Source organism: Poeciliopsis prolifica, unplaced genomic scaffold, assembly GCF_027474105.1.
Source record: "Poeciliopsis prolifica strain line A6 unplaced genomic scaffold, Auburn_PproV2 SCAFFOLD056, whole genome shotgun sequence".
NCBI classification, from domain to species: Eukaryota; Metazoa; Chordata; class Actinopteri; order Cyprinodontiformes; family Poeciliidae; genus Poeciliopsis; species Poeciliopsis prolifica.
The window spans coordinates 2,985,169-3,010,545 of NW_026562431.1; the positions used below are offsets into that span (position 1 = coordinate 2,985,169).

Consider the following 25,377-nt stretch of genomic DNA (forward strand, 5'->3'; position numbering starts at 1 on the left):
AAAAATTCAGGGCTTCAAGGAAAAGAATAACGAAGATGCCCGCAAAGAAAATCACAGACATCTCAATGAGATCGCAAAGCACTGGGCCTCGTCTACTGACAACGCAGTGGACGTCGCGCGTCGTCTTTTGTTTTCTAACATTTAGAAACATTGGCCGAATTAATAAATAAGGCTGTCTCAAATGGCAATGTTAATAATCTCGTTATTTGGTTGGAGGTTAGTTGTTCTGGATTCAGTTTAAGAGAGTCGGTGCTTCATTCTGACCTTTTCCTGAACGCCAGAGGTTCAGTTTCCTTCTTCTCATTTTTTCTGAATCTTCCCTTTAAATGTTAGGGGTTGGAGAGATGGTATTAAAAGAAAGGCAATATTTATGTTTTTGTAAAAATGCTAAAGCGAACTGCATAGTTTTTACAAGAAACTCACTGATGAGGCTGATGAGAGCTTCTGGTCCAATCAATGGAGAGGAAAAGTTATTGAGCGCAGAGGGCCTACATTCAAAGACTCTGTTCAGGCGGTCGATGACGTCAATGGGTGATGTAAATGACGTCACCCACTGACGTCATTAACATTGAAGGATCCTTGAATTAGTATCCCATCTAAGGATGACGTCACCAGCGACCAGCTGAGCCAATCAGAAGCAGGTGACCACCCACTGCTCATTAACTACAGAGATTGAATACTTAGTTGCTTTTTTCTTTTTAATTATTAAACACTTTGAACCATTTTACAAGATCACGTGTCATGCACTTAAGTAATAAAATCTTACAGGCTAAAGACACACACATCATTTTAAGACAATAACATCATAAAAAAATTGTTCAATAAAAATAAATGAATAAAATGTGGAATACTTTCCATTTTGGTAAAAGGAGAATTTAAGGTTCTCCACACATAAGGTCACATATAAAATACATACTTATATAATGTATAAGTTATTAATGACTTATTTTAACTGAGATGAGTCGCTTTGAAAATAATTCAACTTCAAGACTAAAAAGGAACCAACTAAGTATTCAAATGCCATAGTTAATGAGCAGTGGGCGGTCGCCTGCTCCTGATTGGCTCAGCTGTTCACTGGTCACGTTTTCCTTGAATGGAAAACTCCAACCCAGAATCAACGTCACCGATTGGCGTCATTGACCGCCTGAACAGAGTCTTTGAATGTAGACCCTCTGCGCTCATTTGGTCACTAACCATTTGCTTTGTCTTTCAGGTAAAAACTTAAAAAACACTAAAAACCTTAAAGATAGGATAGGTTATCCTTTCTTAAATGATCAAGCATCGATATGCAGGATCAACAGATCATGTTTAGTCCGGGTCTTTATTTACAGTCATGTATGTAAAGGATGATATTTGCTCCCTTGACTCTGGTTCTGATCCGCTGCTCCCTAAACAACCGGACACTTTTTATACTTTTTCTTCTTCCTCCCAGCATCTAAACGTTGCTTTCTACTGCAGTATTTTTCAACCTTTTTTGAGCCTAGGCACATTGTTTTCATTGAAAGAATCAAGAGGCACACCACCAGCCAAAAATCTAAACAAATGAAAGTGTCTTGAATAGGAATTTGTATCATATTTTATATTAGATATTTCAAATTGCACTTAACATGTCTACTTCAAAAGTGCGCCTGATCAGTGGCACAACAATTTAAATTTAAGACCACATTGTTCACACGACTAATTCTGACCAGAATATAGAAAATAATTCCTTTTCTGAGAGAAGCAATAATATTTGGAAAAGAAAAGCTCACGGTATTTGCCTTCCGTTGATATCCACTGTAAAAAATATCCGTAGATTTTACAGTTAAAGAAAGTAAAAAACGAAAATTTAATACCGTAAATTGGAAATCAGTTTAATACTGTTTATTTAACAAGTAATTACCGTAAATAAGATAATTAAGAAAATATGTAAATTTTACAGTTTTTTTTCCATAAAATTTACATTGCACTGCTGTAAAATAAAATCTGGTAATACTTTTAACAGTAAAATTCCGTAATTTTTCTAGTAGTACATACTGTAGTTTTTCAATTTTCTTTTGTAAATAATACAGTTAGTATCTGTTAAAAATGCATACTGTTGTGACAATTACAGAAACATACTGTAATTTTTCTAGCAATGTATACCGTACTTTTTGCATTCAATAATTATAAAGTATACAGTTCAAAACTGTTCAATATGCATACTGCTGTGGAAATTACAAAAATATACTAATATTTTTCTAGCTGTGTATTTTGTAATTTTTACATTTAAGTAATCTAAAGTATACAATTCTAAACTGTCAATATGCATACTGTTGTGGAAATAAAAAAAATGTAGTAGTGCTGTAACCTTTGCATTTAATTCTCCTGATTAATACAGTTGGTAACTGGTAAATGGGCATGCTTTTGTGGCAATTACAGAAATACGCTGCAAAGATTTGAAGAGTCAATGCTGTACTTTTGGGGTTTTATTCTCATAAATTTACATATGCTCATGGGGATAACAGAAATATGCTGCACATTTCTTGCATACCTTCTCTTAAGAAATTATGCCTTTAACTGTAAAGAGTATTGGTTATGGGGAAAATATACAGACCCTTTCTAAAAATTTTAATAATCAAAAATCTATTTAATAATTCCATTCAAAAAGGTTAACTTTTCATGGAGTCAGTCTTAGTTCATGGGCCAACAGGGCCCCCTGCACCTGGTCCGCGCGGACAGGCGCAGTGTTGCTCTGGCGGTACTTTGGAAGCGGTCGATTTGAACGGACCAATCAGCGCGCTGCATTTGAGGACCCGTCGCACTCGGTGATTGGCGTTTTTGTCCAACTTCCGCTCAGATTGTGCAGAGACTTCATCATCCAACCTTCTCCATCTGATCGGCTCTCGTTCTCAGGTAAGGAAATATTGCGGAAAATTTCAGAAAACAAATAGTTTGAATTGCTTTCGGTTGGTTGAAAAGACATTTCAGGGGAAACGAAGAAAAAAAAAAAACGTTGTTGAAAGTTAGCCTCTCTACAAAGCTATTGCTAACATCGGTTTTGTATCGCCATTGCTGTAAGCTATCCATCGAAGTAATATATTTAAGATGTATTCATGCAACCTGTGTGCAGAACCAGTTAAATCTGTTAAAGCCTTTGTTCTCCATTGCAAACTGCATCGCAACGAACCGAGGCGTAAGTTCAAGTGTGTTGCGGCCGGTTGCGAGCAGGTGTGTTCTGGTTATGCAGCATTAAAATATCGTCATCATAATAGCATGCCAACAGTTGCTCTGGACACAAGTGTAACGAAATTAAAATGCACAGTTCCACTTTGTAAATGGCAGTGTGAAGGCATAAAAATTTTGGTTGTTCACTTGAAGGAGCATATAGTAGAGGGGCGTCAAGTAACTTGCCCTGTGAAAGAGTGCACCTCTGTGTTTCGTGTAAAATCTTCCTTTACCTCTCACATCTCCAGGAAACATAAAAATTATTTTGAAAATGTGATTTGTCAAACAAGTAATGAAGATACTCAGAGTGCTTCAAGTGCTACCAAAAAAAGATTCCAGTGTGCATTATCATCTTACATAATAGATGGGAATCGGTTTGTACCATTAAAGAATAGTGTTTTGGCAGTGTAAAGGCTTGCTTTTACACTTTTATTAATGGTTCAGAGATCAACCTTTTTTAGTTTTCTGTATTTCAACAGATATGATGGATACACAAAAGGACATTCGTGATGCCATTCGAGCAGTGCTTCCTGGTCTTTCTCAGGAGGTTTTGGCTGCTTTAGAGGATGTGTTGGAAAAACTGGGCACTACAACCGCAGATGATTTCCAGTATATCACCGAAGGAGACAAATTGCCTGTGCTGAAGCCCATACAGGCCAGAAGACTGGTTGCTGCATGGCCCAAAATAGTATTTTGAGATAAAGTCTGTGTAACTTTTGCACATTGTAAAAGATGAAAAATTGTAACAGTAAAAAGTACATGTACTTGTATATATTTATGTATAACTTAATTTGATATGACCAGTTGATAAGATATTTCAAGATAATAGCAGTTTTGACACTTAAGCATATTGTGTATATCTTTTTTGATAAACATTCTTTTTTTCTTTACCAAAAAAGTTTAGACTTAATGTTTTTCAATTTTATGCAGTTTTTTTTCCATAAAATTTACATTGCACTGCTGTAAAATAAAATCTGGTAATACTTTTAACAGTAAAATTCCGTAATTTTTCTAGTAGTACATACTGTAGTTTTTCAATTTTCTTTTGTAAATAATACAGTTAGTATCTGTTAAAAATGCATACTGTTGTGACAATTACAGAAACATACTGTAATTTTTCTAGCAATGTATACCGTACTTTTTGCATTCAATAATTATAAAGTATACAGTTCAAAACTGTTCAATATGCATACTGCTGTGGAAATTACAAAAATATACTAATATTTTTCTAGCTGTGTATTTTGTAATTTTTACATTTAAGTAATCTAAAGTATACAATTCTAAACTGTCAATATGCATACTGTTGTGGAAATAAAAAAAATGTAGTAGTGCTGTAACCTTTGCATTTAATTCTCCTGATTAATACAGTTGGTAACTGGTAAATGGGCATGCTTTTGTGGCAATTACAGAAATACGCTGCAAAGATTTGAAGAGTCAATGCTGTAATTTTGGGGTTTTATTCTCATAAATTTACATATGCTCATGGGGATAACAGAAATATGCTGCACATTTCTTGCATACCTTCTCTTAAGAAATTATGCCTTTAACTGTAAAGAGTATTGGTTATGGGGAAAATATACAGACCCTTTCTAAAAATTTTAATAATCAAAAATCTATTTAATAATTCCATTCAAAAAGGTTAACTTTTCATGGAGTCAGTCTTAGTTCATGGGCCAACAGGGCCCCCTGCACCTGGTCCGCGCGGACAGGCGCAGTGTTGCTCTGGCGGTACTTTGGAAGCGGTCGATTTGAACGGACCAATCAGCGCGCTGCATTTGAGGACCCGTCGCACTCGTGATTGGCGTTTTTGTCCAACTTCCGCTCAGATTGTGCAGAGACTTCATCATCCAACCTTCTCCATCTGATCGGCTCTCGTTCTCAGGTAAGAAAATATTGCGGAAAATTTCAGAAAACAAATAGTTTGAATTGCTTTCGGTTGGTTGAAAAGACATTTCAGGGGAAACGAAGAAAAAAAACGTTGTTGAAAGTTAGCCTCTCTACAAAGCTATTGCTAACATCGGTTTTGTATCGCCATTGCTGTAAGCTATCCATCGAAGTAATATATTTAAGATGTATTCATGCAACCTGTGTGCAGAACCAGTTAAATCTGTTAAAGCCTTTGTTCTCCATTGCAAACTGCATCGCAACGAACCGAGGCGTAAGTTCAAGTGTGTTGCGGCCGGTTGCGAGCAGGTGTGTTCTGGTTATGCAGCATTAAAATATCGTCATCATAATAGCATGCCAACAGTTGCTCTGGACACAAGTGTAACGAAATTAAAATGCACAGTTCCACTTTGTAAATGGCAGTGTGAAGGGATAAAAATTTTGGTTGTTCACTTGAAGGAGCATATAGTAGAGGGGCGTCAAGTAACTTGCCCTGTGAAAGTGGTGCACCTCTGTGTTTCGTGTAAAATCTTCCTTTACCTCTCACATCTCCAGGAAACATAAAAATTATTTTGAAAATGTGATTTGTCAAACAAGTAATGAAGATACTCAGAGTGCTTCAAGTGCTACCAAAAAAAGATTCCAGTGTGCATTATCATCTTACATAATAGATGGGAATCGGTTTGTACCATTAAAGAATAGTGTTTTGGCAGTGTAAAGGCTTGCTTTTACACTTTTATTAATGGTTCAGAGATCAACCTTTTTTAGTTTTCTGTATTTCAACAGATATGATGGATACACAAAAGGACATTCGTGATGCCATTCGAGCAGTGCTTCCTGGTCTTTCTCAGGAGGTTTTGGCTGCTTTAGAGGATGTGTTGGAAAAACTGGGCACTACAACCGCAGATGATTTCCAGTATATCACCGAAGGAGACAAATTGCCTGTGCTGAAGCCCATACAGGCCAGAAGACTGGTTGCTGCATGGGCCCAAAATAGTATTTTGAGATAAAGTATGTGTAACTTTTGCACATTGTAAAAGATGAAAAATTGTAACAGTAAAAAGTACATGTACTTGTATATATTTATGTATAACTTAATTTGATATGACCAGTTGATAAGATATTTCAAGATAATAGCAGTTTTGACACTTAAGCATATTGTGTATATCTTTTTTGATAAACATTCTTTTTTTCTTTACCAAAAAAGTTTAGACTTAATGTTTTTCAATTTTATGCGTTGTACCTTTCCAGACTCAATGGCTTCAACTTCAGGCAGGGCATCCTCCTCTCCACAGTCAGTTCAATCCTCTCAACCTGCAGCCTCACTTTCACAACCATCATCTGCTGATACTTCATCGCCTTCCCTGAGCTGCTCCCCAGTTTTGCCAACCTGGGTTGACAGTTGTCAGATACCGTGGCAGAAGCTTCCAGAAGAGCTGATACAGACTTTGGAACGACAGAAAAGGCCAAGTGCACGACTTCGAAGACAAATGGTGAGGATTATTGTCTCTGAAATGATGCTGATTTGCAAGAATCCTACCAAACGCGACACTACTGAAATAGCAGAAAGGATGGTGAGCAGGTATCCAAAGTCACTTAAGGACATCATTGATGGTGATGTTATTGGACTTGGTTATCATTCCCTGGTAAAACAACTCCAGGCAAGAATTGAAAATGTCAAACGACAAGACACACCAAAGATAACTAAACGCAAGGCGGAATCAGATAATGACACTGATGAGATACCTGCTGAGCAGAAAGCCAGTGTTCAAGACACGTATGGCTGTGTCAACTGGGCGCCAAAGTTTTTGCCCCTTTCTGAGACAGTAGAGAGTCAGCTTAAGAAAAAATAAGACATGAAAAAGATGTTCAAAGACAAAAAATATGCTGCAGAAGATGTGAAAGAACTTATCAAGTCCACCTATTACACGCAACGAAAGGACATCAATAAAGGTACAAGCATCCTGACGCTATGCCAAGAAAGGCCTTTTTTGTTCCATGAAACTGGCATGGAAGAACACTTCCAGCAACTTACTGGCATCAGTCTGACGGAAGCCTTCTTCACCAATCTGGACAAAAAGGCGGAGCGCATCCTCAACTCTCTCTTCAAGTTAGCAAGTGAAAAAGGTCAATCCAGTGGTTGTACAGAGATGATTCTTCTTCTACTTGCTTTTTTTGGTGAGAAGGAAGAGCAAATGTTCCACTATGTTGAGAAGACCAGCCTTGCTGAAGAGGTTGAGATGGAGGATGTGCCAGCAACACCCTGCCTTATTGTGTGTGGTATGTATGAACCAAGTTGACAAAGTAGTTGAATGGTTCACACAGGGGCTTTTTGTGATATATATTTGTTCATGTTTTTTATTCAAAGGGTCCTCTTGCTTCACTGCGGACTGCTTCATGTTGAGTATTGATCAGAAGATTATCAATGACCACATCACTGCCTTCTCCTGTGCCATCTGCCTGATGTTTGGCAGTTACTACTGTTTTAATATACACTACCTAGTGGGACTGCGGTCAACACTGGAGTTCCTCCAGAGGTAATTCTTATACTTACACAGTGTCTATATTTACCAGCAAGATGAAGTTTTCACATTATAGATCAGAATGTTACTAGTTACTGAAATATAATAAATACAAAAGACAATTGAAATGGAGGGTAAAAACTGCTAAATCTAAATATTCATGATAGAAATAATGCCAGTAGAAACTACGAAAATGTTTTATCATTTCTTTGCAGTGTTTAAATTGTATATTTTTTATGGCCATGGACACAGAAGAGTTCTTCAGTCTGTTTGTGAAGCAGAATAGGCACAAAAGCCTGTCACTAAATATTCCTCTGGCTCTGCCACTGAATCCAGCCACCACAAAGCTGGATCTCGTGATATCTTTCTCTTAAGTCATTTATAAACATAACATTAAATGCAATAAAATTTCTTTTCTTCAAGGTGTTTATTTTCAATTAATCCAGAGAGAGGAACAAAAGTTGAGCATAGCAAGAGGAGGAAGATCTTTGCGGTCAACCCAAGAGTCCTCACACTCATCGCTGACCTTGCAGACCATGAGTGGACTTAGACCATACTTTGAGAGTCATGTGATATGATGTGTAATGTTGTTATGTTGCTGTATGTTGAAAACTGCATTTTATTGGTATTAAGGTTTACACTGTAAGATTTCAAAATTTTCATCTTCATGTTAAATTGCAAATTTATGTTAGACATTTTTTTCTATATGTAAATAGCAGATGACAATGAAACCGATTTTATGCTGCACCACTGTCAAGGCTTAATGAATATGGTGATTTACAAGTTACAAGTCAAAAAACCTGACAAACGTGAACAGTTCTATACCTATTTCAGAAAGGTTACAGTGGTGGCCAGCACATTTGTTAGAAAGTTCTTATTTCTGTGTATGTGCCAATTTCATATGGATTATTCATTTGAAACACTGCACCAGGATTGAAGTGATAATGTTGTGTCATATCTCTTCAAACTTTTGCACTAATGTAAGTGCTTGCTTTTTGGAAGATGTGTTACAAGTTCTTTGTAATCAGTGTGCACAGAGTTGTGAGAAGTTTGTACAGCCAAAAAGTTTTTATTAAATGGAAAAAATACAATAAAGTTTGGTTTTTGGATATTTTATGTAAAATTTGCTTATACATTTCCATGTTTTTACCATTAGACTACACTGGTAACACATTATTTAGCTGATATAATCGATTTGATAATTTTACAAAGTAAATTTGCACTTCTCAATTTAACAATTGCATTGTAAAAAAAAAAAAAAAAGTTTCATTTTTACGGTAAAATACTGGCAGCTGTGGTTGCCAGAATTTAACCGTAAAAATTACAGTCAGCTAATTTTTACAATTGCTGATTCTACAGTAAAAAAAATTGTGTTTTATTTAACCTTTTACTGTAAAAATGACAGTTTTTACCATTAAAATTGATCAAGTTTTATCCTAAAATTTACATTAAATCAATATTACAAATACACTGAATTCCTGTATAATTACAGGGTTTTGTCTGTAATTTAAAAAAAGTATACTTTTTAAATTACAGACAAAACCCTGTAATTATACAGGACAGTTTTTTTACAGTGTACTAAGTTCTTCATCTGGGTCTGAATTTAGCTTTTTTCTTTTCAAAACTTTTCCATCACTGTCATCACAGTCTTGCTTGGTACAATGCTCTCACCGCTTCCTGTCACATTCATGCATCACTAATTCTCTTGTTTTAACGTACAGTGCTGTGTACCTACTGCCATCCTGTCATCAGGAAATTACATGATGACGCCGCTAGTCACTATACAACACAGACTCGGAAATGGCATATTATTTGCAGTCAATTTGTTTTCAAAAATCGTTTTACACCAATTTAGTGAAATTGAATAATTTCCACGGGACACTAGTTGAAAAACGTCTAGATATGTATAATATATATAATGAAAACATCATAGTAATTTTATCCAGTCTTTGAATGTAGGTTATCTCCGATAATTTAGTCACTTCTGTTTTCTTTCTCGTATCTATATTTGTATTTGCATAAACTAAATATTCTACTATCGTATCTAATGCAGTTTATTAAATTGACCACTGCAGGAATTATGAACAGTCTTAAAATAAGCCGAAATAAATTTGACAACAATGTCAATATCACAGTCAAACTAAGAAGAAAACGAACTCTGCCCAGATTTGAAAATATTTTACTTGGAATATAGAACCATAAATCCTTTTAATTTAAAAAAAGACCGAAGCCAATTGATTTTTAAAGTATCGTTCGTTCAATCAAATTGAAAACCTTGCAGTCGTCCATCTTCAAACTGATTACATTACATTTTCTTATTAAGTGAGATTTATGTTTCCATAGAAAAATAATAATCCTGTTGTTGGAATTAATTGCAGAAATGTGTATTCCTAATGCATGTGCAGTGTAGGTAAATCTGGAAATACTTTCCATTTTGGTGAAAAATATTCTACGCAGAATAGATAAATCTCTGCTATTACAGGCCAACCTTTCCTAGGGGCAGTAGAGAGCAACGTGTGGACGCTGCAGCGAGCAGAACCGATACGAGTTTGTTTCCAGAGTCCAGTGATCAAATATCATCCTCCTTTACATACATGACTGTAAATAAAGACCCGGACTAAAACATGATCTGTTGATCCTGCATATCGATGCTTGATCATTTAAGAAAGGATAACCTATCCTATCTTTAAGGTTTTTAGTGTTTTTTAAGTTTTTACCTGAAAGACAAAGCAAATGGTTAGTGACCAAATGAGCGCAGAGGGTCTACATTCAAAGACTCTGTTCAGGCGGTCAATGACGCCAATCGGTGACGTTGATTCTGGGTTGGAGTTTTCCATTCAAGGAAAACGTGACCAGTGAACAGCTGAGCCAATCAGGAGCAGGCGACCGCCCACTACTCATTAACTATAGCATTTGAATACTTAGTTGGTTCCTTTTAGTCTTGAAGTTGAAATATTTTCAAAGTGACTCATCTTAGTTATTATAAGTCCTTCACAGCGTCTTCATCACATAAATATGTATTTTATATGTGACCTTATGTGTGGAGAACCTTAAATTCTCCTTTTACCAAAATGGAAAGTATTCCACATTTTATTCATTTATTTTTATTGAACATTTTTTTTATGATGTTATTGTCTTAAAATGATGTGTGTGTCTTTAGCCTGTAAGATTTTATTACTTAAGTGCATGACACGTGATCTTGTAAAATGGTTCAAAGTGTTTAATAATTAAAAAGAAAAAATGGTGGTGTTGGTGGTGGACTTTCCGGGTGGTGGTGCTCTTTTGATTTGTTGCACAATTTTCTTTAGTTTTGTGGTTTTGTTTGCTGTGTTTCTTTTATTTAGGTCACTACCCTGAACTGCACTGCCACCCTTGACTTGAGCCGTCACTGTTATTTATTTAATGTGAGTGGTTTTAACTTAATGTATTTTATTGATTAGCATGAACTGATGTAATAAATAAAATTATTGAAATTAGTGAGATTGTCTCAAGCCTCATATGTAGCGGCCTGTGTGCCTTGAAGATAACTTTTTGGGGATAAATTATTACAGTTTTGTCTTAAAAATAGTTCTATTGAACCACACCGGTCCCACCACACATATATATATGCAGGTTAGTTTTTTTTTTAGAACCACATTCAAGTTGGAAGAATTAGTCGTGTGAACAATGTGGTCTTAAATATAAATTGTTGTGCCACTGATCAGGCGCACTTTTGAAGTAGACATGTTAAATTCCTATAAAAAGAGGTTTTTCCACAAATTCAGCATCATGCTGAATTTGTGGAAAAACCTCTCTCTTTGTGAGTTTGTTAAAACAATGATCGTTTTGTACTGTTTGGACTGTTTCTGAGAGAGGGAAGCTGGTTGAATTGCCACTGTTTCAAGAGCAAGATAAAAATAAAAGTGTAATATTTGAAATGAAAGTGTATTAGGTGTAATTATTTTTAGGAAACTGTTAAACTTGGCATTATTAGTGGAGGGAGTTAACAATAGTTGGAAATGTTAGTTTACTTAAATTGCAATTTTAAGTACAATTGCTGCCTTAAAATCTTAAGTTAAATTAACTCAAAAAAGGAATTGGTATGAATGTAGTTAGTCAGTTTAACTTGAAATGAGAGTTGAAAGTATATATAATTGTTTATTACTTTAACAAAATTTCACTTGACAAGAGTTCTCAATTTTTTGAGAATGAAGAATGTTCTGTCGTTAGTCATTTCAACTTATGGTTTCATATTTAAGCAACAAATTATAAGCAATTCGGCTACTTTTCTAGCTTGCCAACCTAAGTTGGAAAAATACATAATTTCAAGTTGTGCTAACTTGTGTTTTTAAGGCAGCAATTGTACTCAAGTTTTTAAGTTTAACCACCCTAATTATTTTTACAGTGCAGAATCAACGTCACCGATTGGCGTCATTGACCGCCTGAACAGAGTCTTTGAATGTAGACCCTCTGCGCTCATTTGGTCACTAACCATTTGCTTTGTGTTTCAGGTAAAAACTTAAAAAAACACTAAAAAACAGTCTGTTCATTATTCTTGATATGGTTGTTTGTGCTCATTATCCTCCTTTTTGAACTTAAAAAGATAGACTAACTGTAACTTCAACATTGAAATCTAAGTTTTCTCAACTTATCTATTCGTAAGTTAAAACTAGTTGGTTACAGTTTCAATTCATAACAGACACAATGGGAGCCTGACTAATACGCCAACATGAGATGCAGTTTCTCTTACTAATATCTGTGTGTGATACCAGACATCATCATAAAGGGATGATTAGACGACTAAGATATACACAGGATTATTGTTTCAAAATAACACTAACAAATGGAGTTATAAAAAAGAAAAAATCAAAATAAACCAAAAATAACAAAAAGCAGACAATCTGAATTTTTTTTCTTCTTTTGTCTCATAGTTGAGGAATATCTATGATGACAATTACAGGCCTCTCTCATCTTTTTAAGTGGGAGAACTTGCACAATTGGTGGCTGACTACTATAAACTACGCTATGAGGTTTATATGAATGGGTTAATATTTCAGGAAAATAGGGAGGGCATGCAAAAATCGGTAGGCTAATAATAAGCTGTGCAGGCTCAGAAATTAAAATGCATCCCCCCTACATGAATAGACCAGACAGTTAAACGTGATATAAAATGTTCTGCACAATGGGCCTCTGTTATCAGTGTGTTTTCTCATCGATTTTCTCATCGTTCGGTCCTCCAGCGTCCTCGGCGACGGGTCCTCCAGGGTCTTCGGCGACTGATTCTCCCTCCAGGGTCTCTACAAATTAGATATATAGATATATAGATATATAAATATCTATGTCTAGACATAGATATCCACATCGATAGATTGACGTGGATAACTATGTCTTGATAGATATTCACGTCTATCGATCACATATCTCTTGACAGACAGATGACAGAAAGACGTGCATATCGATCTCTAGATATCTATCTATAGCTACATCTAATTTGTATTTGATGGGTATTGTCTACATTCCCTGCAAAGGAAAATCATTCGTGACGCAATGACTGCTGAGGGCCTACATTCAAAGGCTCTGGTTCAGTCGATCAATGACGTCAATCTGTGACGTATGATGCGGGCTTCAAGTGTGCTATGGCAAGCCGTTTTCACATAAATTGCGTTCCCTCTGATTAACCGTAATTACTTTCTAGATTTCGAAAAATGCATTTTGACTTGACAAAAACTACATTTTGACTCCGGAATGATAATTTAAGATATCTGCATTTACATTCTGACTAGTAAGAATAATAATTCAGGATATCTTCAATTACATTTTGACTGGTCAAAATTCCTTGCAAGATATCTCAAATGACGTCACTTGTTCTGTAACTTGACGAGACACGTAACCGGAATTACGATTTAAGATTTCTTGAACGTAATTATCACTGTCAAAATTACAATTTTAGATATCTGAATTCTGAATGAGGTAAAAGCCTCTTTGTGCTGTCCGAATAGTTGCCTGCAGAATTTTATATTTTCAGTAAATGCCACAAATAAATCTCACGTCATTTGGACTGGTTAGAATGTAATTATCTCAAATAGGTATTTTGTCCAGTCAAATTTTAATTAGAGATATCTTAAATTGCTAAAACGTCTGGTCATAAAACAATTTGAGATATCTGGAATGTAAGAGCAGTGAAACCGACTTTATATCAAAAAGGCTTGCCATACGCAGAAGGGCGACAGGTCTTTGACGTCAATCTGTGACGTATGATTAAGGAATGATCATCTGTGAAGCACAATGCATATCTGTGACCATCTTTGGACATTGGATCTATAGGTCCTGCTAAATCTGTGTGGACCATTGCTAGTGGTTCTTTAGCTCTTGCATCTGGCTCCTTGTTAGTTTGAACACATTTTCCTTTCGTGCAGACTTCACGATATGGCATTGGTTCACCTCTCCCTTTAATTTCCATGCCATGCACAACATTTTCTAGCTTCAGTACATCTCTGTAATTGCAATGTCCAAGAATGTCACGCCAACCTTGTAAGTCATAACATTTTTTACACTGAGTTCCACATCCATTGTCCGTCGTTTGGAAGTAATACAATGTGTTACCTACGTGAATGGGGAACTTGGTATCGTCTCTGAGAAGAACGTTCTTTTCTTCTTTGAAGATCACCGTTGCTCCGCTGGATGTTGCAGCTTTCACTGAGAAGATGTCTTGCGGATATGAAGGGATGTACAATTTGTTCCTCAGCACTGTTTTAAGACGTCGACCTAACGCGTCCTCCTTCCTTGGCAACACCAAAACACCTGGATCCATCAGCCAATTCCACGCAGTGCGTCTCGGCCTGGAAACTTTCATCAAGCTTCCGAAACTTCCCGATGTCGGTGATTATATGCGACGTCGCACCAGCGTCCACCATCAGACCTTTCCTCTTGATGTCGTCCACTCGCGTGTCAGCGTCGCTCACCCGGAAAGCAAACTCTCTGTCGCCGCCCGCATTTGAATACTTAGTTGGTTCCTTTTTAGTCTTGAAGTTGAAATATTTTCAAAGTGACTCATCTCAGTTAAAATAAGTCATTAATAACTTATATATAATTATGTATCACTTCCACCTCTTCTTCTTTTTGGCAATTAAGAGTTCGTCGCACTGCTGGTGTGAAGTCAGCTTTAATGAAACTCTTTAAAGTCGTTCTTATTACAGCTTCAGTTTCCCTGACACCACACCACCGTCGAACTAAAACACAACGTAAACTTAGTGAGATGGTGTCAAGAATACAATATCGATATAAAAATAACATAAAACATATAAACATACCTCGCTGGCTAACCCTTCCTTTTGAGGTAGAAATGAGGTCATTCAGTAAATTCTTACACTTAAATCATGCTTCTTCATTTGCTTGCCAACGCGATGCTGTTATATCGCAAGCGTCTCTGGTAACCTGGTAACCAGACGCTTCTACATCTACTTCCTACCTTAAACCTTCAAATAAGAGTCTTAACAAAAAGTATAAATAATACAAAATAAAACCTATAAATAAAACTTTGGCAGTAAAAGTATGTATTTTATGTATTGTAACTATATATTATATGAACTAGCAATGTAGGTAGCTAATTTACATTTAAATACTATAAAAATACTATAATGAAGACTTAGAAATCTATTTTGTTTTTATATTTCTATATCATATATCACCGACACGGCGCTGGAATTGAAAAATTCAGGGCTTCAAGGAAAAGAATAACGAAGATGCCCGCAAAGAAAATCACAGACATCTCAATGAGATCGCAAAGCACTGGGCCTCGTCTACTGACAACGCAGTGGACGTCGCGCGTCGTCTTTTGTTTTCTAACATTTAGAAACATCGGCCGAATTAATAAATAAGGCTGTCTCAAATGGCAATGTTAATAATCTCGTTATTTGGTTGGAGGTCAGTTGTTCTGGATTCAGTTTAAGAGAGTCGGTGCTTCATTCTGACCTTTTCCTGAACGCCAGAGGTTCAGTTTCCTTCTCCTCATTTTTTCTGAATCTTCCCTTTAAATGTTAGGGGTTGGAGAGATGGTATTAAAAGAAAGGCAATATTTATGTTTTTGTAAAAATGCTAAAGCGAACTGCATAGTTTTTACAAGAAACTCACTGATGAGGCTGATGAGAGCTTCTGGTCCAATCAATGGAGAGGAAAAGTTATTGAGTGCAGAGGGCCTACATTCAAAGACTCTGTTCAGGCGGTCGATGACGTCAATGGGTGACGTAAATGACGTCACCCATTGACGTCATTAACATTCAAGGATCCTTGAATGAGTATCCCATTTAAGGATGACGTCACCAGTGACCAGATGAGCCAATCAGAAGCAGGTGTCCGCCTACTGCTCATTATCTACAGGGATTCAATACTTAGTCGCTTTTTTTTCTTTTTAATTATTAAACACTTTGAACAATTTTACAAGATCACGTGTCATGCACTTAAGTAATAAAATCTTACAGGCTAAAGACACACACATCATTTTAAGACAATAACATCATAAAAAAATTGTTCAATAAAAATAAATGAATAAAATGTGGAATACTTTCCATTTTGGTAAAAGGAGAATTTAAGGTTCTCCACACATAAGGTCACATATAAAATACATACTTATATAATGTATAAGTTATTAATGACTTATTTTAACTGAGATGAGTCGCTTTGAAAATAATTCAACTTCAAGACTAAAAAGGAACCAACTAAGTATTCAAATGCTATAGTTAATGAGCAGTGGGCGGTCGCCTGCTCCTGATTGGCTCAGCTGTTCACTGGTCACGTTTTTCTTGAATGGAAAACTCCAACCCAGAATCAACGTCACCGATTGGCGTCATTGACCGCCTGAACAGAGTCTTTGAATGTAGACCCTCTGCGCTCATTTGGTCACTAACCATTTGCTTTGTCTTTCAGGTAAAAACTTAAAAACACTAAAAACCTTAAAGATAGGATAGGTTATCCTTTCTTAAATGATCAAGCATCGATATGCAGGATCAACAGATCATGTTTAGTCCGGGTCTTTATTTACAGTCATGTATGTAAAGGAGGATGATATTTGATCACTGGACTCTGGTTCTGATCCGCTGCTCCCTAAACAACCGGACACTTTTTATACTTTTCTTCTTCCTCCCAGCATCTAAACGTTGCTTTCTACTGCAGTATTTTTCAACCTTTTTTGAGCCTAGGCACATTGTTTTCATTGAAAGAATCAAGAGGCACACCACCAACCAAAAATCTAAACAAATGAAAATAATAAATAATAATAATATATGGTCGTTCTTATCAAAGTGTCTTGAATAGGAATTTGTATCATATTTTATATTAGATATTTCAAATTGCACTTAACATGTCTACTTCAAAAGTGCGCCTGATCAGTGGCACAACAATTTAAATTTAAGACCACATTGTTCACACGACTAATTCTGACCACAAGCAATCTCTCACCAGAATATAGAAAATAATTCCTTTTCTGAGAGAAGCAATAATTTTAGAAAAGAAAAAGCTCACGGTATTTGCCTTCCGTTGATATCCACTCATGCTAAGTTCTTCATCTGGGTCTGAATTTAGCTTTTTTCTTTTCAAAAACTTTTCCATCACTGTCATCACAGTCTTGCTTGGTACAATGCTCTCACCGCTTCCTGTCACATTCATGCATCACTAATTCTCTTGTTTTAACGTACAGTGCTGTGTACCTACTGCCATCCTGTCATCAGGAAATTACATGATGACGCCGCTAGTCACTATACAACACAGACTCTCGGAAATGGCATATTATTTGCAGTCATCTGTTTTCAAAAAATCGTTTTAGACCAATTTAGTGAAATTGAATAATTTCCACGGGACACTAGTTTGAAAAACACTGTTCTACTGCAACGTGTAGATATGTATAAATATATATATTGAAAACATCATAGTAATTTTTTTATCCAGTCTTTGAATGTAGGTTATCTCCGATAATTTAGTCACTTTCTCTTTTCTTTCTCGTATCTATATTTGTATTTGCAATAAACTAAATATTCTACTATCGTATCTAATGCAGTTTATTAAATTGACCCACTGCAGGAATTATGAACAGTCTTAAAATAAGCCGAAATAAATTTGACAACAATGTCAATGTCACAGTCAATCTAAGAAGAAAACGAACTCTGCCCAGATTTGAAAATATTTTACTTGGAATATAGAACCATAAATCCTTTTAATTTAAAAAAAAGACCGAAGCCATTTTATTTTTAAAGTGTCGTTCGTTCAATCAAATTGAAAAGCTTGCAGTCGTCCATTTTCAAACTGATTACATTACATTTTCTTATTAAGTGAGATTTATGTTTCCATAGAAAAATAATAATCCTGTTGTTGTAATTAATTGCAGAAATGTGTATTCCTAATGTATGTGCAGTGTAGGTAAATCTGGAAATACTTTCCATTTTGGTGAAATATTCTACGCAGAACAGATAAATCTCTGCTATTACAGGCCCAACCTTTCCTAGGGGGCAGTAGAGAGCAACGTGTGGACGCTGCAGCGAGCAGAACCGATACGAGTTTGTTTCCAGAGTCCAGTGATCAAATATCATCCTCCTTTACATACATGACTGTAAATAAAGACCCGGACTAAACATGATCTGTTGATCCTGCATATCGATGCTTGATCATTTAAGAAAGGATAACCTATCCTATCTTTAAGGTTTTTAGTGTTTTTTTAAGTTTTTACCTGAAAGACAAAGCAAATGGTTAGTGACCAAATGAGCGCAGAGGGTCTACATTCAAAGACTCTGTTCAGGCGGTCAATGACGCCAATCGGTGACGTTGATTCTGGGTTGGAGTTTTCCATTCAAGGAAAACGTGACCAGTGAACAGCTGAGCCAATCAGGAGCAGGCGACCGCCCACTGCTCATTAACTATGGCATTTGAATACTTAGTTGGTTCCTTTTTAGTCTTGAAGTTGAAATATTTTTCAAAGTGACTCATCTCAGTTAAAATAAGTCCTTCACAGCGTCTTCATCACATAAATATGAATTTTATATGTGACCGTATGTGTGGAGAACCTGAAATTCTCCTTTTACATGATCACACAGATAAGTTTAATCATTACCAGAGGCACCGTTGCAAATTAAACAGTTTATTGAGCTCACAAAAGCCTATGAAATGCTTGGGGGAGGAATAATAATAGAGACAACACAAATATGACTAAATACACTTGAGTGTTCCCCAACAAAAACACAGTCACAATAATCCTGAAGCAACTAAAAGCAAAACTCCCCTTCCACTATAGTCTCCTCAATCTAGATAAAACAGCTTGGGACCCAGGGACAGCGACATCTTTTTGTTTTACAGAGAAACCAAAGAAAAGAGAAAACAGAAAAGAAATTCTAAACTAATACATCACTGAAATTGAAACAAAACCAAAACTGAAACAGTAGCAGGCCAACCTGCACACAAAAGAAAAAGAGTTAGACAAGCACCTCAAGATGCCAGATAATAAGAAACTGCCTTGACCTTCTCTATAGTGAAACAGTGAGCGGTGCTCTGCACATCCTCTCCAGAAGTGAGTTTCCTGCAACAATCACTGGAGGCATCAGAAATCATTCCAAACCCAATTCATGCTTCATGTTAAACGTGCCTCTGGATGAATCATCAGCCTGGGATCTGATGCCCTGATCTACCTGCTTTTAAATGCAAATGCTGATTACCTCTCTCCACAACAAACCAGCTGCACTCTGTCACAGCGTCTTCTTGATCTGGGCAAGGAAGAATGTGCAGCGCCATACTTCCACGACAAGACGCCCCGGCTGAAATCTACCCCAACTTTTTGTGTTGGCGGCTCATCAATAGACAGAACTTACTGACACCATAATTAAAAAATGTCAGTCACAATGCTACCAGCAGCAGGGATCTGAGAGACTGTTGCCCCTTCTGCCCTACATCTTGACGCTGGGAGGAAGAAGAAGAGCATAAAAAACCAACAAGCCATTAGGGGTTTTCCAGCAGTTTCAAATTGTTTCCCATATCATACAGTTCTGCATCTTGATCTGTGTCCATGAATTTTAGAGATCAGAAGAGGAGGTAAAGTTCCTTGTATGGATGTTTGGAATCCCATAATCCATACTGTGATAAAGGCTCCGACTTCAGGAGGTTCTGTACAGCATTGCACCCTTGGATAACCTTCAGAGGCTGAGGACAGTGCACCATCTGATGTTGAACCAGTTCCTGAAGGACTCTGGCCTCAAGGACTCAGGAGAAACAAGAACATTTCCGACATCAGGAAAGAGGAGGTGGACAGAAACTTGATTTTGTCTTTGTGGTAACTCCATCAGTCGTGTGACTAAAGTTTAATATTCACTTGATATGTGATAAAGAGAAATGATAAAGAAATGTAAAAACAAAATAGAAATCTAAGTCTTCATTAAAATATTCTTCAAAGTATTTGATTGTAGATTATCTGCGATCATTTAGTCACTTTGTCTTTACTTTGTCATGTTATTTGTAAAAACAAAACAAAACAAAAATTACTGGTTGATATAATGTATAGTTATACCATATAAAATAAATACTTATATAATGTATAAGTCATTAATGACTTATTTTAACTGATGAGTTACTTTGAAAATATTTCAACTTCAAGACTAAAAAGGAACCAACTAAGTATTCAAATGCTATAGTTAATGAGCAGTGGGCGGTCGCCTGCTCCTGATTGGCTCAGCTGTTCACTGGTCACGTTTTCCTTGAATGGAAAACTCCAACCCAGAATCAACGTCACCGATTGGCGTCATTGACCGCCTGAACAGAGTCTTTGAATGTAGACCCTCTGCGTTCATTTGGTCACTAACCATTTGCTTTGTCTTTCAGGTAAAACTTAAAAAAACACTAAAAACCTTAAAGATAGGATAGGTTATCCTTTCTTAAATGATCAAGCATCGATATGCAGGATCAACAGATCATGTTTAGTCCGGGTCTTTATTTACAGTCATGTATGTAAAGGAGGATGATATTTGATCACTGGACTCTGGAAACAAACTGGTATCGGTTCTGCTCGCTGCAGCGTCCACACGTTGCTCTCTACTGCCCCCTAGGAAAGATTGGGCCTGTAATAGCAGAGATTTATCTATTCTGCGTAGAATATTTTTCACCAAAATGGAAAGTATTTCCAGATTTACCTACACTGCACATACATTAGGAATACAAATTTCTGCAATTAATTCCAACAACTGGATTATTATTTTTCTATGGAAACATAAATCTCACTTAATAAGAAAATGTAATGTAATCAGTTTGAAGATGGACGACTGCAAGCTTTTCAATTTGATTGAACGAACGACACTTTAAAAATAAATTGGCTTCGGTCTTTTTTTTAAATTAAAAGGATTTATGGTTCTATATTCCAAGTAACATCTTTTCAAATCTGGGCAGAGTTCGTTTTCTTCTTAGTTTGACTGTGATATTGACATTGTTGTCAAATTTATTTCGGCTTATTTTAAGACTGTTCATAATTCCTGCAGTGGTCAATTTAATAAACTGCATTAGATACGATAGTAGAATATTTAGTTTATTGCAAATACAAATATAGATACGAGAAAGAAAACAGAAAGTGACTAAATTATCGGAGATAACCTACATTCAAAGACTGGATAAAAAAATTACTATGATGTTTTCAATATATATATTATACATATCTACACGTTGCAGCAGAACAGTGTTTTTCAACTAGTGTCCCGTGAAAATCACTCAATTTCACTAAATTGGTATAAAACGATTTTTTGAAAACAAATTGACTGCAAATAATATGCCATTTCCGAGTCTGTGTTGTATAGTGACTAGCGGCGTCATCATGTAATTTCCTGATGACAGGATGGCAGTAGGTACACAGCACTGTACGTTAAAACAAGAGAATTAGTGATGCATGAATGTGACAGGAAGCGGTGAGAGCATTGTACCAAGCAAAACTGTGATGACAGTGATGGAAAAGTTTTGAAAAGAAAAAAGCTAAATTCAGACCCACACAGAAAAAAATAAGTCATTGGATGAACATAAAAAAATTATGGAAAGGATTTCCACCTGATTACTTTGCTTTATTTCAGCACCATGTACTTGTGTTACTCCTATTTAAAGCAAATGTGTTAGGTCAACCTAATTTATTAAGATTATTCCAATGTAAAGCAAATGTGTTGGCTCAACTTGTTACAATGGTGATTCAATGGGTGATTCTAAATCAACATGTTGGCTCAACGTAATATATTGTGGTTATTCTTATATAAATTAAATGAGTTGGCAAAACATAATTCATTAAGGTTGTTCTAATTTAAACCAAATATGTTGGCTTAACCAGAATTATGGTAATGCAATGGATGATTGTAAATCAAATGAGTTGGCTCAACTCCATTCATTAAGGTTATTCAAATTCAAATGAAATGTGTTGGCTCAACATATGTTTTTAAAGGTTCCTTTAACTCAGTTACTATAGCGTGACCCAGTGTAATGCAATACAGCCAGCCCAACTAATCTGCAATGTTTAGGACCAAATCATTGATGTAACTTCATTAAGACGATCTAGTTGAAACCACCTTATTTTACAGTGGTACCTTCACACTACCTGATTCAGTAGGTCCAACTCACTAAAAGCAAGTTAGCTCAACAAATATGCTTCATGCTAAAAGACAGCTAGTTAATCATGTGGAAATCCTTTCCATTATTTCATGACGTTAATTCAAAGACATATTTTCAAGCGTTAATCAAGCATTTTAAGATAGCACTAGGTGAAAGTGTAGGAAGAACACTCAACAATTAGAAAAGGTACAACACAATTGTATTTTCAGAATTGTTATACATCATTTTTTTACACAGCACAAAACACAGCTGAGTTGGACATTGAAATAAAAAAACAACTACAAAAAGGTTACAGTTTCATTTCCCAGCCAATTCTTTACAACATAAAACATGTCAGTATAGTTGCTCAACTTAGAGAACTGTAACAATATAAATCTTTTCTACTGCAGACTTTAAACACTCATTTTCCATATGAAACTTTACTCAACTTAGCAGCGAGTTTCATATTGAGAACTTGTGCTTTCTTTGATAAGTTCTTTCCATCCAATTTCATTATTATTTTCTGTATTACTTCAAAGGTATGCTTGAGTTACTGAGCAAGTTGAGTGCTGAACGCACTAAACTTGAGGGTAGCTCAAGTTTAGTGCGTAGATTAGTCCCAGCAGCATCACTATTGCAGAAGATACACTGCCCAAGCTGTTCATAACTTCCACCTCCTCCAGGACAATCCCAACATCCAGATGTGCATCGGCAGCCTCTGCTCAAATGACGATTCCGAGGACAGTCTCGGCTTTGGCCATTTCATTCATCAACGTCCTAAGGGAGTTAGGGAAGGGTATTGGGGGGGGGAGACAATTCACATGTAATTAAGTAAATAAATTAAGACTGACATTGATTGAGTCACTCATGGACCTTAGTTGGTGAAGTATTTTAACAACTCTTAGGAGTTCTATTGTAAACACAAAGAGAATTTAACATACCATGTACTCCCTCACCAGCTTCTCTGGATCTTCATTTAGGTACACACAGACATTTGAGGATGCACTCTCGTCTGACCTCAGCAGTGTCTTCCTAAATATGCAGATCAAAAAACAATGAGAACAATCTCAAAACTCCAGCAGTATAGGTTCACACACTTGAAAACATAGCTACATTCAAAGGAAGTGACAACAAAAGTGATCAGTGGCTTGCAGTCTATTTGAAAGATATTTAAAATTGTTAGTATCCCTTCATTATGCCATGACTAAAATGGAGTTTAACATTTTATTTAAACATCTAACTGAAGCTGTTAGAGGTTTAAATAAAGACATGAATATATCACCAAAGAAATATGTGAAAAGTACAGAATGGTCAACACAGTCTATATCCTTCTACTTAAATGAATATGCAAAGCATTCCATGTCTTACAAGTACATGGACAGTCTATGTGTGGGCATGGATAACGTCGCATATGCCGGTGTTTAAGTGTAAAATGTTTTAACAGGTCATATCTACGAGACAGAGAGAGACTACACTCCTTACATTTCCACATCCCCACGCAAATAAAGACAAATAAAACAGACTGGCCAAATAAATGTTTAGCTGAACTCTAGCTCTATAAGCTCTCTAACACTACATTCAGTAACTTTAGATCTGGCAAAACTTACTATTAGCCACTGAAATCTATAACTTGATAGCCGATGAGCCCCTTGACCAGTACTTACGCAGGTGGATTACAGACAGGTGATGTTCTGAAAGAGATCAGATATATTTTCAGCCATTAAAATATGCAATTCATACTGAACTGAGTTGTATCTTTTAGTACAAGTCCCTTGAATGCCTCATGAATATAACCACTGGACACATGCAAACACGTATGTGCAGAACAATGGTGAATTGAACATGGTAGAAAGCAATAGTAACATAGGTCAAAATGAGCACAATCAACACAAAAAACATCAACATTTCAAAATTTTACCAATTTTACCAATGAACTTCAATATTGTTTCTGAGCTACAATTATTTGGGGACAACAAGAAGAGTCCAAAAAACCCCAACATCTTTACAGCAGAGGAATATGTATTTTAAAGAAAAAAAAAATAGAAAGCTCAAGTCTGTAATAATGGATAATCCATTGAGAGTTTTAACCTGACAAAATATACTAGAAATCCATAACTAACAGGTATTTTAGGAACATTTAACAAAGCTCAGAAAGCAATGCTTTCTGCAGGTTTCACCGACTGAAATGTAGGACTTTTTACTACCATAATTAATTAAGAATCTCGATGATGATAGAAAGGTACCAAAGTGTGTGTGTGTATCTACATTTACCTCCATAGTAACATTACTGAAATAGAATTAAAATAGTTAGAAATAGACTGATGTTAGATCCGTGTGTTAAAAATCCACTAAACCTCCAGGGAGCTCAGGAGGAGCAAAACTGTGACATTTCTGGGGTCCATTTGTGTCTCTGGCAGCAGCTTTGTGACCCTTACACTACATATGGCTCTGCAGACTTTTTTCGCACAGAATGTACCTAACATGGTGCGGCGATAAATGTAAACAAAAAGCTATCTGCCTTAACCTAACCGACTTAATCTACAGAACATGAAATAATGTGACACAAGTATGGAACAAGTAGAAAATGGTAGAGAAATTTTAAGTTACATATTTTTATATGGATTTAGATGAAAATAGTTTGACTCTTACCTTCTTCAAATTAAGTAGATGCACGCCAGGAATCTCCCCTCTGCCCTTGAAAAAACCCAACAAGGTGCAAGCCAGTTATCTCGCGTGATTTTCCGTAATCTCTTGATGTCGCTGGATCCTCTTCAGCGGGAGATGAGTCTGACACAATAGCGCTTTGGAACTGACGTCACTGTGTTTTTTTTTATTAGATTAACTTTGACAAATATTGATATTGAATAAAATAATTAAAAAAAAACGTATATATATATATATACGTTATATATATATATATATATATATATATATATATTATATATATATATATATATAATATATATATATATATATATATATATATATATATATATATATATATATATATATATATATATATATATATATATCTTTGGCACAGCCAAGATACTGCGCAGGACCCTCAAGCTCCCAGGCCTCTGGTAGAGGACCCGAGCTCAGAGGATAAGAACCACCCGCGGTGGGTATATATATGTTAATTAGATGTATTCAAGTTGAGATAACGTCATTCAATCACGTTAGTCCAGTTGAGAGAAAAAACCGATTGTCTCGCGTGTTCTCG

General features: G+C 36.0%; 1 protein-coding gene and 1 long non-coding RNA gene across 3 annotated transcripts; one reads left to right on the forward strand and one right to left on the reverse strand.

Annotated features, from left to right (window-relative positions):
* The first annotated feature begins 6,121 nt into the window (after positions 1–6,121).
* Positions 6,122–8,166, forward strand: LOC129379148 (uncharacterized). 2 transcript variants are annotated; one of them, XM_055059777.1, is made up of 3 exons: positions 6,122–7,350; positions 7,439–7,607; positions 8,016–8,166. In XM_055059777.1, the coding sequence occupies exons 1-3, from the start codon at positions 6,927–6,929 to the stop codon at positions 8,140–8,142; spliced, it is 720 nt and encodes a 239-aa protein (XP_054915752.1). In that variant the 5' UTR covers positions 6,122–6,926; the 3' UTR covers positions 8,143–8,166. The 2 variants fall into 2 exon arrangements, with proteins under 2 accessions (XP_054915752.1, XP_054915753.1); XM_055059778.1 differs by lacking the exon at positions 8,016–8,166 and adding an exon at positions 7,808–7,879.
* Positions 8,167–22,143: 13,977 nt separating this feature from the next.
* LOC129379150 (uncharacterized) lies at positions 22,144–25,019 on the reverse strand. The gene is made up of 4 exons (XR_008608154.1): positions 24,804–25,019; positions 23,762–23,845; positions 23,096–23,186; positions 22,144–22,931 (listed from the first exon to the last, which is right to left on the reverse strand). It is a non-coding gene; the product is annotated as an uncharacterized LOC129379150 (long non-coding RNA).
* Between the last annotated feature and the right edge of the window lie 358 nt (positions 25,020–25,377).

Bases quoted from the DNA above. Each gene is read 5' to 3' on its own strand.
- LOC129379148 (XM_055059777.1), top strand. From the start codon at position 6,927: ATGAAAAAGATGTTCAAAGACAAAAAATATGCTGCAGAAGATGTGAAA. The intron at 7,351-7,438 runs GTATGTATGAAC...TTTTATTCAAAG, and splicing joins ACCCTGCCTTATTGTGTGTG to GGTCCTCTTGCTTCACTGCG. The intron at 7,608-8,015 runs GTAATTCTTATA...CTTTTCTTCAAG, and splicing joins ACACTGGAGTTCCTCCAGAG to GTGTTTATTTTCAATTAATC.